At 43.7% G+C, this 14,924-nt stretch overlaps 3 protein-coding genes and 1 pseudogene across 3 annotated transcripts in view; 2 read left to right on the top strand and 2 right to left on the bottom strand.

The window, feature by feature from the left end:
* Positions 1 to 14,924, bottom strand: part of LOC133280763 (olfactory receptor 14C36-like) — a 377,076-nt gene that overhangs the window by 138,774 nt on the left and 223,378 nt on the right. The gene's annotated exons all lie outside the window — the stretch shown is intronic.
* On the bottom strand, positions 2,911 to 4,098 carry LOC133280745 (olfactory receptor 5AP2-like). Its single transcript, XM_061475675.1, has 2 exons — positions 4,090 to 4,098; positions 2,911 to 3,873 (listed from the first exon to the last, which is right to left on the bottom strand). The coding sequence occupies exons 1-2, from the start codon at positions 4,096 to 4,098 to the stop codon at positions 2,911 to 2,913; spliced, it is 972 nt and encodes a 323-aa protein (XP_061331659.1).
* On the top strand, positions 4,944 to 8,050 carry LOC133280744 (olfactory receptor 5AP2-like; annotated as a pseudogene).
* LOC133280743 (olfactory receptor 5J3-like) lies at positions 11,542 to 12,477 on the top strand. The gene has a single exon (XM_061475674.1). The coding sequence runs from the start codon at positions 11,542 to 11,544 to the stop codon at positions 12,475 to 12,477; it is 936 nt and encodes a 311-aa protein (XP_061331658.1).

The following is a 14,924-nucleotide window of genomic DNA, read 5'->3' as shown; positions in this document are numbered from 1 at the left end:
TCAATGAGTCTAAAAGGAGCCCAGTTCATGCAGCCTGACCCCAGCCTCTGATGGGGATGGAAACACAGTGAGGGGAGGACACTCTGTGTGTGTGTGTGTCTTCCAACTTGAACTCTTGAAACTGCTCTTTTTATCTGAATAAATACTAGAGATACAAAAACACACCTTCACTGAGCACAGATGGAGACACAAAACTGTGATTTAATGACTCAGCTTTTAATTATCTAAATTCGAAGAAGGTGAAACTACTTCAGATCTCCTAATCCCTCCTCCCAACACTCTTAAAAGAGGTATTTTAGTTTTCCTTTCAGTTGGACTAAAACTTCATATAGGGGGAAAACATATAAGATAATTGAAGGACTAAAAAACCACTTTCTTTGCATGTTTTCCTAGAAGTGGTGGGGAAAACTATCATTTAAGTTGAAGGGAAGGAGACAGATGCAGTGAAATGCCCCAGGTCAGGTTTGGTCTCCCTTATATAGAAATGTGGTGCCATTTCCTCTGTCCTGAAGTGCCCAGGACCTTGGCAAGCCCTTGACATGTACATCCTGCAACCTCAGAGGGAGCCCCAGGGGCATTTCCATGGTGTTAATAGTCAATGTTCAGGCAACTGAACTCTGTCCCAGATGCCTTTATGCTTCCTGACATGGTTCATCCAATCTGATCCACCTACCCATGCTCATGTGAATGTTTCACTGGGATAATGGTCTAGGACGATGGAATTATGTCTGTGTGGTGCAGTCATCATCGTGAAGAAATAACTGGGACAGCTCAGGACCAGACACACGTTACTTCATGACTTCTGGTTACCCAAAGCAGTGGTAAATGCTCCACCCCTGGCAGTGTTCAAGGGCAGGTTGGACACAGGGGCTTGGAGCAAGCTGCTCTAGCGAAAGGTGACCCTGCCTGTGGCAGGGGGTTGGGACTGGATGAACTGAAGGGACTATATGGTATCTAAAGATGAGAATTGCTAACTAATTGTTAGGTTAACAAGGCTGTCATATGAATATCATCTTTAATGCTCATGTCAATAGAGGCCAGGTTTTGAATCATCTCCACAAAAAACAATATCCTTCTCCAAAACATTTAGGCTGATCTAACAGCACCTGAAGCACAGGGCAAAGAGACCCATGTCCAGCTCTTCCTGCCCAAAAGGTGCTTGCTATTTGAGGTATCAGAACCATTTATGCAGAAGACCCCTATCATGTATTTGACATGGGAAGTTTGTGTCTACAGCCAGGGGTGGCTGCATTTTATAGATCCCTTCTCTGCAAAGATTGAAACAGAATTCATATGATGATGCTCTCAGTAGAAAATGTATTTCCAAAACCTCAAGCCTGTTTCTTGTGTTGCTGGAATTCACCATGCTGCCTCCCCGGCATGTTAAACTGAGGTTTCTATTGCCAACTCACTAAGCAGTTTCCTCCACACAGGACTATGGCAATCCAGTCCTCTGTGAGTGAAGTATCATCCAGTCTGGGTAAATGTTTGAACATTTCAGTTGTCTCTGCTTTGGAAGCTTTCTTAAACCCAAGAGGAAATAAGGACACCAGAGTGGGATAATTCATCAGACAGTGATGAGCCCTACACATGAGACTGCACATCTAGACTCCTGTTTCTACAGAAGCTCAGACCAGATGATCTTTTGAGGCCCAGCCTGGGCTTTCTGTGGCTCTATGATTCTATATGTATAGTGTAAGCCAAAATATCCAACAAAATGGAAGAAAACAAGATATGGTGAAAGTTTTGAAGGAAGCTCTCTGATATCCAAGGTGCCAAGCCCTTTAGCGTTTAATGATACAGATTCTGGCTCCTTCATTGACTGCAGGTCGAAGCCACGTTGCCCCCACACCTATGACAGTGTATGCTTTCATACTGTTGTTTTTCTGAGCACATAAAAATTCTGTTCACCATCCATATACTTTCCCAATATAAGTTAATTCTCACTCACAACAGCTAAAGGAAAGATATTCTCCCCATCAGTGTGTTTTGGCCTTATTGAGACCCAGACAGCTCTCAGTTACCACCAATTCTGTGTTCAGGTTTGTCTTTCATCTATGGAAGCTTCCTACAAACTTAATTCTTATATGAAATAGACAATTTGGTTTTCCTGGTGTGCTTGAGCATGAGCAAGGCATGGACATGGGATGTAGGTGCTTATCTCCAAGTGGAATTCTGTTTCTCTCACCATTTAGGTAAAAGGTTATTTCAGATGAATGTAAAACACCACTTACAATGAATGGGAAGAGGTCCTGATGTGCCCAAAATGTCCCTGACACTGGGTGGTCTCAGCACAGTTCATCATCCTCCATTATGAATTATATCATCTACAACTTTTTACTTTAAATGAAATCTTGATATTCAAAGGTGCAACTTGAGATCTTGATTCCCACCAGCTTCTTCTCTTTGAAAGGCACAAACAAATGCCATGAATCTTCTGAAACCTTTTCTCTGACTCTTTTTCAGCAAGCAAATGTAAAACTACACTTCCTCTTCCCTCCCACCCCAGCAGCGTTAATAAAGAGCTCACAGGTAAGAGTGAGGAATTTTACTGGAGCTGAGGGACAAGGTCAAGAATCTTGCAAGAAGAAGACATCTTTATCAGTGACAAAAGTTATAACTGAGCAAAGCTGATTGGTGTTTCCTGTGAGGGAAAGAGGCCTGGGATAATTCAGAGTAATTTCTTCCTACAGGCTGCTAACTATGAAATGAATTGAAGTTTGAGGTTCTTCTCCTTTTAGTTTCCTTCCAAGGAAGGAAGATGTGATTCTGGGGATCTATATCTCATTAAAATCTGTAATTGAGTTTTGTGCAGGAAGTGTGGAAGATTCTACATCAAATCATGGGGTTTATTGGGAAAAATCCCTTTGTTTTAGTGCCCTATAGGCTTTCTCACTTGAGATGAACTGTTCATGTCCTGGATGACAGAAATCTTCTGTGTTGCCAGCAGCTGAAAAACCTCCTCGCGCATTTCATCAGAGACCCCTTCACCTCCCTGTTCCTCAGGCTGTAGATGAAGGGGTTGAGCATGGGGATGAGCACAGCATAGAAGATGGAGGCCACCTTATCCAGGCTTCTGTGGCTAGAAGGAGGTTGTAGGTACATGAAGAATCCTGTCCCAAAGTACATGGAAACAGCCATCAAATGGGAGGCACAGGTGTGGAAGGCTCTGGCCCTGCTCTGTGCTGAGCACATCCTCAGCACGGTGCGCAGGATAGAGATGTAGGAGAGAAGAATGACCACACTTGCAAACACCGCATTGACGGTGATGAAGGCAAAGATGACCATCTCACTGCTGTGCATGTCGGAGCACACAAGCTTTAGCACAGGGACGACGTCGCAGAAGAAGTGGTCAATGCGGTTGAGACCACAGAAGGAACCTCCAAACACGCACCATGTAAAGATGATGGCACTGGGGAAGGCAAATAGGTAGGATGATGCTACCAGCTGCCAGCAGACACGGCTGGAGATGATGGTCACATAAAGCAGGGGCTGGCAGATAGCAACGTGCCGATCATAGGCCATCATGGCCAGGAGGTGGCACTCACTAATAGCAAAGAAAGCGAACATGAAGAACTGCATCATGCAGCCAAGAAAAGAAATGGTTTTGTCCTCTGATAACAGGTCTGCCAGCATCCTGGGGGAGATGACTGTGGAATAGCAGATGTCAGTGAAGGCAAAATGGGTGAGGAAGAAGTACATGGGGGTGTGGAGGATGGGAGACACCCGAACCAAGATGATAATGCCAGAGTTCCCCACCAGAGTGACAATGTAAATCAACAGAAACAACACAAACAGAGGGGTCTGCGCAAGAGGGCTGTCTGTAATTCCCAACAGGATGAATTCAGTCTGGGTCTGATTTCCTTCCATGACCTGGTGCTACCTGCTGAGGCAAAAGGAAGAGAAACATAACAGTTTTTAGAAGTGGAGATTCATTTTCGGACCATATTTGACTCCAATCAATCACATTTTTAAGTGCCACATTTTGGTTGAATTCATATATTATGCTATCTTTTTAACCAAAATCATATGGTTTTTTGGTCTTCACTTAGTCTATTTATAAAGGAACAGGAAGCACACTGAAGCCACAAATGACATTTTTGGTTTTCTATACTGGAACACTTAAAACGATGGATTTATTTAGGCACTTTTGGACCATATTGTAATTCAAACAATGACCAGTTTAACTGCTACATTACTGTATATTCCACTCTATTTTCTAAGCCAAATTATATATATTTTATGTTATACAGTTGAGGTATCTTGAACTGGGACCGCATTCTAGGAACAAACAGTATTTTCAATGCTAGGACTCTTAAAACCATGGATTTATTCAAGTGCGTGTGTTTTCAGATTAAAGAAAAGAATCAGATCTTTCTTCACTTTCACTCTTCAGTTTTCAGAGTTAATTTGGACAGAAGACAACTGAAAACCTCATAGTAGCACATGTAAACCAGGGGGATAGAAAGTCCCAGTCCCAGTGAAATCCAGCTTACGCGTGAATGAGCTGCACGCATTTTCCCTTGCCTTTTAGATATCATTCCAGTCACCAAATCACATTTATCAAACTATTTGACTTTATTCATAACAGATAAAATTCACATGATTTATACCTCTCTGAGCTCCAGCACAGTTAAGCATCCTAAACCTATGAGTATTAAGTTGCTTGCATTAAAAAGGAGTGGATGTTACAATGTGCTGATTTGTTACTGACTATATTAGTCAGTGACTATATTCTGCTGACAATCTGCAATGTTGCATTTCTTTGTAACAAAATAAGATTCATCTTCATTTAACTCTTGAATAAATCAGTGCATCTTGCTTTAGCAGCCTCTGTAAAAGAAACACAACCTGCATCAGACATTGCTCCCTCTTATTATAAAAAGAACCCACATTGATAAGGCTGTTTTCTGACACAGCTTTCCCAAAGAGGACCTGAGGACATGAAGAAGAAATGCCACTGCTTCAATGAAGGTAAAGCTCTGCTTTGTGTTGATGTTACCTCCTGTGACTTCCTTCTGCCACCGAGTGATGGGAGCCATGGGTTAATCCCCAAAGCAGCAGAGAACATCTACGTGCCGGCATCAACTCTGTTAAGCACCCGATGTGAAGAGAGGTGAACTCCTTCAGACTCCAAGAGCCCAGCTTGTGGTGCTGAGGCTGTAAATACAGTTGCATGCGCTCTCCTGGGAGGAAGCCTTCAGGGCTGCTCGTGACTTACCTCAGGTAAACAAAGAGAAGCAAAAAGCAAAGGGTGTGAAATCACCTCTGAAAGGCATTGTGGTCCTTGGGAATCTGAGAGACATGGAGTGGATGAGCCAAGCCAGAGCACAGCTACACAGCAGCAGTGCTGAGCAGCTCATAGGATGCTTCTGGCATACTTGTGGACTATGCAAAGGTTTTGGTCTCACCTTGGCAACAGAATGAGGAGGGATTTAGAGACATTCCTGATCTTGCAGAGGGTCCCTAAATACAACATGAAGTACAAGTGACTCCTTCTCTGGAGCTGCTGCTGTCCCTCTGTGCACACTTGCGTGCCCAGTTTTCCAGCCCCAATAGGATTATCCACATGTAGTGCCTGGATGGCCAACACCTGAGCTGGTGCTTTAGGGCTTCCACTGTATTGAAGGGTGAGAAATGGGCATTTGAAGCAGTGATGAATTGTCCCAGGGTGAGCTAATAGGCCTTTATCCACCTGAGTAGATAGTCTATTCAGTGTGGGAATTAGAGTGATCAATTGAACTTTATACTGGAGTGTTATTCTCCGGTCATTAGTATCACCTCCATTTTCCAAATATAATTGTAGAATGATGTTTTGAGTAGGTGGGTAACACTGTGGTTTGGTAATGGGTTTCCAGTCTTAGTAAAAGCTCTTTGCAAACATCTCCTTGCTTAGTGGTAATGGTTATACTCGGACAAATATAAACATGTACAGAAGGAATGTCTAATATGTATTTACCCCCTCTCCTGACACAATCCTTTTTGGGGATGTATTTTATCCTATTTAAGAGATCAGCATAGACAATTTCAATAGGATATGCTCTATTTGTCTGTATTGTTGCCTTTCTAGTTCCCCTCAGCAATGATAAGGTGCAGAATCTGTCTTTGAATGATTTCCTTGGAGAAAGGAACAAGAGGTATGCACGATAATAGCTCAGCCTGAAAGAGGCTGGGTCTTCAACAGGAAACCAGAAGTGGCATCTCAGGTACTGTTTTGGGGGATGGTGGTGGAACTAGTTTTAAACTCCTCTCAAATGTCTGTGTTTGAGACACATGGTTATGTTATAAATCCTTTCTAAAAGGAAGTTTTACTTCCTGACCTTAATCTGGCAGGAAATCAGTTGCTTGAAAGTATTTGCTGTTTGCTTAAGATGTAAGTTGAATGATAGAAATTAAAGGGAAAAGCACATTTTTAACAAGTCACCAGTGAAGCTGGAAGATACTGGTGAAGCAAAGATAAATGCATATGCCCTTCTCTCTCTTCTAGGTATTTATTCTTTTGAGATGAGAGCAGTTATTGAGATGCAGTTTAGCCCCAAACTAGCCACTAACCTTGTTATTAATCAGTTGTTTTTAATGAAAACCAACATATTGCTTTTATTTCTGAGCACTTAGACTAAGGAGCAACAAATTCAGACTCTGAGCTACCTGGGGTAATGAAAAGAGTCTCTGGGACATCTTCAACCTGAAAAGCAGCACGAAAGTTAATATTCCTTTACTTTGTGTATTATCAGAGCAGTCAACCTGAGCTGCTCTTCCCTTAATGTGGGGAAAACTGCAGGCAGATGGAAACATAGTGAAGACCACGGTGATGTCCAAGGGAAAACTTGTTTTGTTGGCTTCAGACTTCCTTTGAAATCGGTGTGTGAAGGTAGAACATATATACAAAGCTTGATCTAAGAGCTTGAGTGGTAGATGTAGTCAGTGACTCCCTGCATGGGCAGGTGGTTGTGGACCACCTAAGCATCCTGCCAAGGTGCCTGGCTGTGTTTCATTAGAGAATGTCTTCATTATCTACAGAGTACAGGATTAAATCCCACTAATAATTAAGCAAGGGATTAAGCCATCATAACCAAGCCCATGGAAACCACCCTGCTGCCTGGGAACTGGGAGCCTCTTGGACACTGATGGCCTGGGAAAACTGGACTACGGTGACAGAGTTTGTTTTCAAGGGGTTCACAGATTGCCTCGACTTCCAGGTTACCCTTTTGTGCTTTTCCTGCTCATCTGTGTCACCACCTTGGCATCATTGCTGCAGTCTGGCTCGATTCCCAGCTTCAAAGCCCCATGTACTTCTTCCTCAGCCACTTGTCCTACTTGGATCTGTGCTACTCCTCCGTGGTGACACCCAAAATGCTGCTGAACCTCTTGTCTGAAAGGAAGACTTTCTTTTGCTGGCTGCTTCCTACAGCTCTATATCTATGCTGCTTTTGCAATCACAGAGTGCTACCTCCTGGCTGGGATGGCGTATGACTGCTATGTTGCCATCTGCAACCCCTTGCGTTAACCCATCCTCATGTCCAAGAAGGTCTGTGTTTCCCTCTTAGTTGGGTCCTATGCAGTTGGGCTTTTTAGTTCAGCCATCTTCACAGGCTTTGCATTGAGGGTGTCCTTCTGTGGCCCCAATGTCATTGACCACTACTTCTGCGATGGGCCACCACTCTCAAAGTTGGCTTGCTCTGATACTTCCCTCAACCAAGTGTTGCTGTTTGCTTTTGGGGGCTTCAATGAGGTCACCACAATATCAGTCATCCTCATCTCCTATGGCCACATCCTCTTCACCGTCATGAGGACAGGCTCTGTGCTGGGCAAAGCTTTTGGTACCTGTGCATCCCACCTAGTGGCTGTCACCATCTTCTATGGGACCCTTATCTTCGTGTACCTACGGCCCAGCTCCAGCTACAACCTGGGCAGGGACAAAATAGTTTCTGTCTTTTACACCACGGTGACCCCAATGTTGAACCCTTTCATCTACAGCCTGAGGAACAAGGAGGTAAAGAGTGCTCTGAAGAGAACAGTGGGGAGAACGATTATTTCCCTGCCAAAGTAGTAAATGGTTTGACACTTAGTGATGGGAGTGGGGTAGGTGTTTTTGAGTCTTCTTGAGGTTGGAGAGAAGCTGTGATAATACTTCTATATATTATTGTCCATTTTGTAGATCAGCTTTATCGATGTGGGAGTAATTTGCTATACATTTGCCTCTTGATAGTGTATTTCATAACAGGAGAAACACATACTCACTGAAGAGCCACCAAAGGTTGATTTGTGATGAAACATGCTAAAATGTCCAACTTGTTCCTGAATATTTGAAGGCAAGAATATGTTGGATTTTCCTATGTACCTGCCATTGCTTAAGCAACCCCAAATCGCTTCTTTCTTGAAGGGAAATATGATGACAAGGCTCGGTCCTGTTAAAATAACCCATTTATGAGATTTCTGCTGAGGACTTGGACTATTTTCTCAGCTGTCTTTTCAAGAGCCCACTTGTGGTCTCTTACAGCTGGGACATCATTCACCAGTATGGTGGACACTCTACCAAGTGCTGTACCTCTTCCAGCCATGAGATGTGATCTATGGACTTAAGGTGAATTTCAGTGCTTCCAGATAATCCCCATGACAGATGGGAGCATGCAGGAGAACACACAGAGCAGACCAAGGAGGCTTGGAGGAGAGAGGAGGAAGAAAAGTTCCCTAAAGCTGCAGGAAACAGGGAAGCTGAAGAGGAGCTTCTCGGAATTTTCTTCCCTGATCAACAACCCATCAAAGAATGTTCAAAGGTATTTGAAGATTTCCCTGCTGCGCTTTAATCCTTCAAAGTGCTTTTTATAGTGAAGAAATACTTCAAATGATTTTGTTAATATACAGAGCAAAGGATTGGACAGTGACGGTTCCTAAATGTACTGTTGAGTGGAATTGTTCAATACGTATATTCAAACTTAATGTACAGTAAAGCCATGCTGCGTTTGTTGCAATAAAACACATTTCTATTTTTATTCTCTTTTTTTTTTTTTCTCTAAGCATGTAGTTCTCTGTATCCACAAGACCATTAGTTGTGGGATTTCACTGGCCAAAAATGGAGTTTAATAAGTAGACATTATATCTGATCTCAGTCTCCCTCCTTAGAAGGAACTCAAATGGCTCAAGTGAATGGTGGTGCATAAAGATATAATAAAGATATATAAAGATATTAGCTGCATATAGAACGTATATCATGATTCTGATATATTTAACTTCAGGACATCTGAATTTCAGGTGGCGGAGGCCCACCCAGCCTATGGGTCATGGCACCTCCTTATGTCAGATTTCAGTTCTGTATAACTTCAATGTACTTTTTATTTGAAACTCCCCCTTTCCATTATCACCTTCATTATAAGAGGAAAATTAATAGGCTCAAAACATGCTTAGACACAACAGAGCTGATACAAGATGAGGAATTTAGTGATAAAAACTTCGAAGGTTTATACCTAATAACCTGATGACTGTCTACCTGCTTTCTACAAGTTGTTTTTCCTCCTTGTCATGCTGTTGTAAGAAGCAAAATAAGTTTATTCTGGCAATAACTGGAATATGTGTTTTTAGTCACCTTTTCAGGGAAGGGGAGGGTGTTTTGAGCTGTACCTGAAGGATTGGTGATACAGTGGGAACAAACAGGAATCACTGGTGAAAGTGTTGTCACAGAAACTCCCCAAATATAAACCTTGCTGTTAAAATATTGCCATTTGTAGAAGCTAAACCCAACCAGGGGTCAACACAGCTGTCTGCATTGCTCTTCTCCATCCATATTTAGGTTTGTTGGTGCAAATTGTTGCTGGTTGTGCTGGTGACATTGATGCTTTCCTCCAGAAGCTCATGGGTTCCAGTGAGTCCTGCAGCATTTCTCAGCCATTCCTTTGGCCAACTGAATGGCACCACTGGCGTTCACAGACTGGAAGATAACCTGGGACACCTATAGCTCATGTGTTGGTCTGTATGTCACACTGATGGGTAGCAAGGTGAGCCCAAACCCATCTCATTTGTCCATCTCTCAGCCAGTCCTCTAGGCGCTCAGTGATACAAATCAGTAGCCCAGTGACAGTCTCCCCAGGGAAGTGGTGGATTCCCTCCCATTGGACACTTAAGCTTCAGCTGGAGAAGGTGCTGGAACATCTAGCTTAGATCAGGCTTTGCCTAGAAAGGTTGGACCAGATGATCCTTGAGGTCCCTTCCACCCTGGTGTTCTCTGGTTCTGATGGAGAACTTAGTCTGTTCATGCAACCATGTGTGGGTCTTCTCTGGCCATGGCAAATCCTCCTTTGGGCTACAGAGACTCTATTGATCCATCCAATTCCTCCTGAGGTATCATAGGATGTATGGACACAGGTCTTGGCAGGCATGGCTTGTGTCCTTTAGGGTAGCCAGAGGGATGTATGGTAGGTCTTTGATAGTCCTGGACTCCCACGTATGAACAGTTGAGCCACCACCTTCATTTCTCCTGACTGCAATGAGACTTTTGGCAGTTAGCTCATATACCAATGCTTAATGCTGTTGGCAACTGATGGATGAATAAATCCCACTTATGGATCAAATCTGATCCAAATATGACTCTGTTCATGCTGTCGGTCTAATCTCAAAGCATGGGCTTCTAGTATTTAAAGGGAAAACTCAGCTATACTGAAAGAAACACTGTGAATTGTAACACCCAAAAACGTTCCAGGCACTGGAAGAATCTGGTGTCTATTGAGTGTGTTGAGCAGAGGCAAACGACACTGAAGTTACCATGAATATACTATCAATTTGCTGCTACACCCCTCCAAAAATGTTATAGAAAGAACTGGATTAACATCATCCCTTTTCAAAAGAAGTTGTAATGGAATGGGTTTGGTCTTGCAATAGAAGTGGAGCAGTGGAATGACTTGTCTCTGTGCAAAAAGGAGTCAAAAATGGGTAGCTGAAACACTCTGGAAGTACCTGGAGCACAGTAAAAAGGTCTAATGGACCATCAGTCATGTTCTGACAAGTTGGTCCTAGATAGACCCCTGTGTTCCTAACCATCAGTAGCCTTTCAGGCTCATTTAGTGCTTGGAGGCTTGGGTCAGCCTTCATCTTCTATAATCCCAGCTTTCTTCTCCAGGCATCCATCCAGAGGTAATTACCTAAGCTGCTTGCAGCAGATGTTTAAGATAATTGACACAGACTGCCCTTTGGCTGCACCTTCTCACCTGCCCCTTGATTCTTCAAAAGGGCTTGTGAAGAACAACTTGTGCTTGTTTGGATCTCTGCTTTTCCTGTCCCTGGAGGCTGCTGAATGTTGTTACAGGTTAGAAATCTTTGTGACAACAATTAGAAGAGATTTTCCACCAGCCTGTGTGGGCAAGCTTGGAGCAAATGGCCACAGAGCAGTCCATTCCACTGTAGCTCCCTGGAAATGAATAGTGGGGATGCCCTCGATGCACAGGGTGCTAATTGTCAAGTTATCCCATTCCAGTTCAAATAAAGGCATGGTTTCCACTGTCCTGTATTTTCAAGACTTTTTTCCTTCCTTGCCAGATACAAAAGCCCTGAATGGCAGAGCAGAATCACACCTCAGCAGCAGAGTTCATTCTCAAGGGTCTCAGTGACCAAGCGGAGGTGAAGGCAGCCCTTTTTGTGCTGTTGCTGCTCATCTACACCGTCACCCTTCTGGGCAACACAGGGATAACTGTAGCCATCCGAGGGCACCCACAGCTCCACACATCCATGTACTTCTTCCTGGGCAGCCTCTCCATTGTTCACATCTGCTTCACCTCCATGGTAGCCCCCAGGACTTCGGTCAACTTCCTATTGGAGAAGACCATTTCCTTTGCTGGCTGTATGGGTCAAGCGTTCTTCTACATCGTCTTTGTGACAACTGAGTTTTTCCTGCTGGCTGTCATGGCCTATGACCGGTATGTGGCCATCTGTAACCACTTGCTCTACTCCTCTGTTATGATTCGGAGGTTATGTGTGGGGCTGGTGGTTGGGTGCTATATTGGGGGTGTCCTGAACTCCATCATTCAGATGACCTTCATCATCAGGCTGCCCTTCTGCAGCTTCAATGTCATCAACCACTTCTTCTGTGATGTTCCTCCTCTCCTGGCTCTGTCCTGTGCCAGCACGTACATCAATGAGATGATCCTCTTCTCCTTGGCTGGTGTCATTGAGCTCAGCACCATCTCTGCCATTCTGGTCTCCTATGTCTTCATCTTTTTTGCCATCCTGAGGGTCCGTTCTGCTGAGGGCAGGAAAAAAGCCTTTTCCACCTGCATGTCCCACCTGATTGTGGTGATCAAGTTGTACGGAACAGCCATCTTCATGTATTTACGCCCTAACTCTAGTTACTCCCTGAACACTGACAAAGTGGTCTCTGTTTTCTACACGGTGGTGATCCCCATGCTCAACCCCCTCATCTACAGCTTGAGGAACAAAGAGATGAAGGATGCTCTGTGGAGAACTGCAGAAAGAATCACAGTCAGGCTTTGAAAACCCTGATCCAGGGATTTGGGTAACATGAGGATTTGTCCCAGAGGCTGTGGAGCCTCCACCCATGGACATGTTCAGAAGCTGCCTGAATGAGGCCAGGAGCAACCTGATGTGACCATGACTAGCATGACCATGACTAGTCACTGATGTGACTATGACCAGCAGGACATAGTTATTGCTCAGAAAGGACATCTAGGAGGTCTCTGGTCCTATGACTTGCAAGTTATACACATAAACACATATGTATTTGTGTGTATATACATAAAAACACAATATTAAATGCATCCTAAACTCTATATTTATATATAACACAATATATTCTTGTGTTAAATGTGAAACCAACACCCATGAGACTGATTTTCCTTGCCTCAGTTTAGTTGGGGTCTCAGTGAATTGTGGGCTGGGTGGGGGAGGCAGCTCCTATGAAAAGCTTTACCCAGGACGGATGGAAACCCAAGATCTAAATGGATGAACTAATGTTTTAATGCAGTTGTGGAGCAATGGGATATCGTGCGTGAGCCAAGTGAGTGAAATGCAAATTCTTCAACAGGTCTGTGTTTGGAACCAGGCTGCTGAGTTAAATCACAGTCAAATTGGGCTTTGCCACCTCTTTTCAGGCAGCTGTAGAACTTCACCCTTTCATTTTTCCTCCTCAAGTTCTGCCTTTCTCAAAGCCTTTAAGAGAAGCTCTAAGGAGTTTTCTAATTTATACCCACAGTGGTTTGTTAAAAACAAAGGCAAGAATGTTATCAGTAGAGTTTGCTGCAGGAGAGTTGCATTTTGGTTTGAGGCAATGGGGATTAAAGAAACCCAAGGGAAACATGGAAACACACCAACACGCTGAAACAACAGGGAAAATCGGAGGTAATGAAAAAACCTAACCAAAAGTCTTTATTTCCTATGCAAGAAGTCATTCCTGGCACAAATTGCAGCTCCCCCATATCCTGGTTGCTATAAAATCACAATGCCACCAGGGAAAACAGTCACCACAGGGTTTCCCTACACACCCAAAACTTCCCTATTTCTTCAGCAGCTCATCACTCAAAGGTGAGAGATGTCCCTGATCCAACTGTGTTAACAAGCTCCTCTGGGAATGGATTTGGAGCTGATGGGCTGATAGGAAGGAGAAGGCTTGGCTGAGTCCTGGATGGAGATTTTCCACCTGTGGTCACTTGACCTGTGTCTTCCCCAGTGGGAAAAACACTCTTTAATCCAGGGGAAAATAACCCAAACAGGGATGTGACCCTGGCCAGCACTAAGAAATAAGTCTTTATTCTTCATTTAGACTTCATTCTTTATTTATACTTTATTCTTTAACCTTTACATTTTTTTATTATGTATTTATTATATATATATTATATATATATTCTTATTCTTTACTCTTATTCTTTGTTCTTACTGTTTACTAAACTTACCATCCTGAACCTGACTCTTACTGTTGCCAGGAGGACATGACAGTATCCACATATGCCTGCTCTTTAGATGTCCATTTCCCCTTCAAAGCTGCATTTCATCTACTTCTGAACAAAATCCATTCCTTTTCCTATGTGATTTTTGTTCCTTCTTGGTACCATTGCTCTCTGTGGTCACCTCCAAGAGGTGCAAAATGGTCACAGGAGTCCCTGTAGGTATCAAAAGGCAGAAGTTTTGAAATAAGTGGCTAGAAAATCCTGGATCAGGATTTCTTATACAACACCACCATCTATTGGACGTTGCTGGGAATAGCCACTCCTTTTTCTCTTAAGATAAAACTTTAATTTCTTACGTGCTGGGAAAGTTTGATAAGCCAAGTGGCTTGTTCTTGCACAGGAAACTGAGAGATAATAGATAAATAAACTAAGACCATCATGTTGCCTCTACAGCTGGCTGATCCTATGTAGACAGTTTATTTCCTGACCCTGTTAAGGCAATGTCAGATGGTTTAACAGCTTCAAAGTCCCCTCACATTTAGAAATGATGCTTTAAACCCCACTTTTCCTAATGCAGTTTTTGGCTGAGGCTTCAGGTTGTATGAAATGTAGATTATTGTAGAATCATAGAGTGGTTTGGTTTGGAAAGGAGCTTGGTTCCAACCCCCTGCCATGGTCAGGGACACTACACACTAGACCATGTCATCCAAGCCCCTGTGTCCAACCTGGCCTTGAACATTGCCAGGCATGGGGCAGCCAAAGCTTCTCTGGGCACCCTGTGCCAGTGCCTCAGCACCCTCACAGGGAAGAGCTTCTTTGTTATCTGTAACCTGAACTCCCCCTGTTCCATTTGAACCCATCACCCCTTGCCCTGTCACTCCAGTCCCTGATGAAGAGTCCCTCTCCAGCACCCTTGTAGCCCCCTTCAGACACTGGAAGCTGCTCTGAGGTCTCCACACAGCTTCTTTTCTTCAGGCTGAACAGCCCCAGTGTTCTCAGCCTGGCTCCATACAGGAGCTGCTCCATCCCCTGATCATC

Source organism: Pezoporus flaviventris, unplaced genomic scaffold (assembly GCF_033815535.1).
Source record: "Pezoporus flaviventris isolate CSIRO_AGI_PZ_B2104156 unplaced genomic scaffold, CSIRO_AGI_Pfla_v1 ptg000088l, whole genome shotgun sequence".
Classification (NCBI taxonomy): Eukaryota; Metazoa; Chordata; class Aves; order Psittaciformes; family Psittacidae; genus Pezoporus; species Pezoporus flaviventris.
The sequence above is the reverse complement of the archived record's forward strand: the minus strand, read 5'-3'. Positions and strand labels throughout refer to the sequence as shown.

Excerpts from the sequence above, each read along its gene's own strand:
- LOC133280743 (XM_061475674.1), top strand. The coding sequence starts at position 11,542 with ATGGCAGAGCAGAATCACACCTCAGCAGCAGAGTTCATTCTCAAGGGT.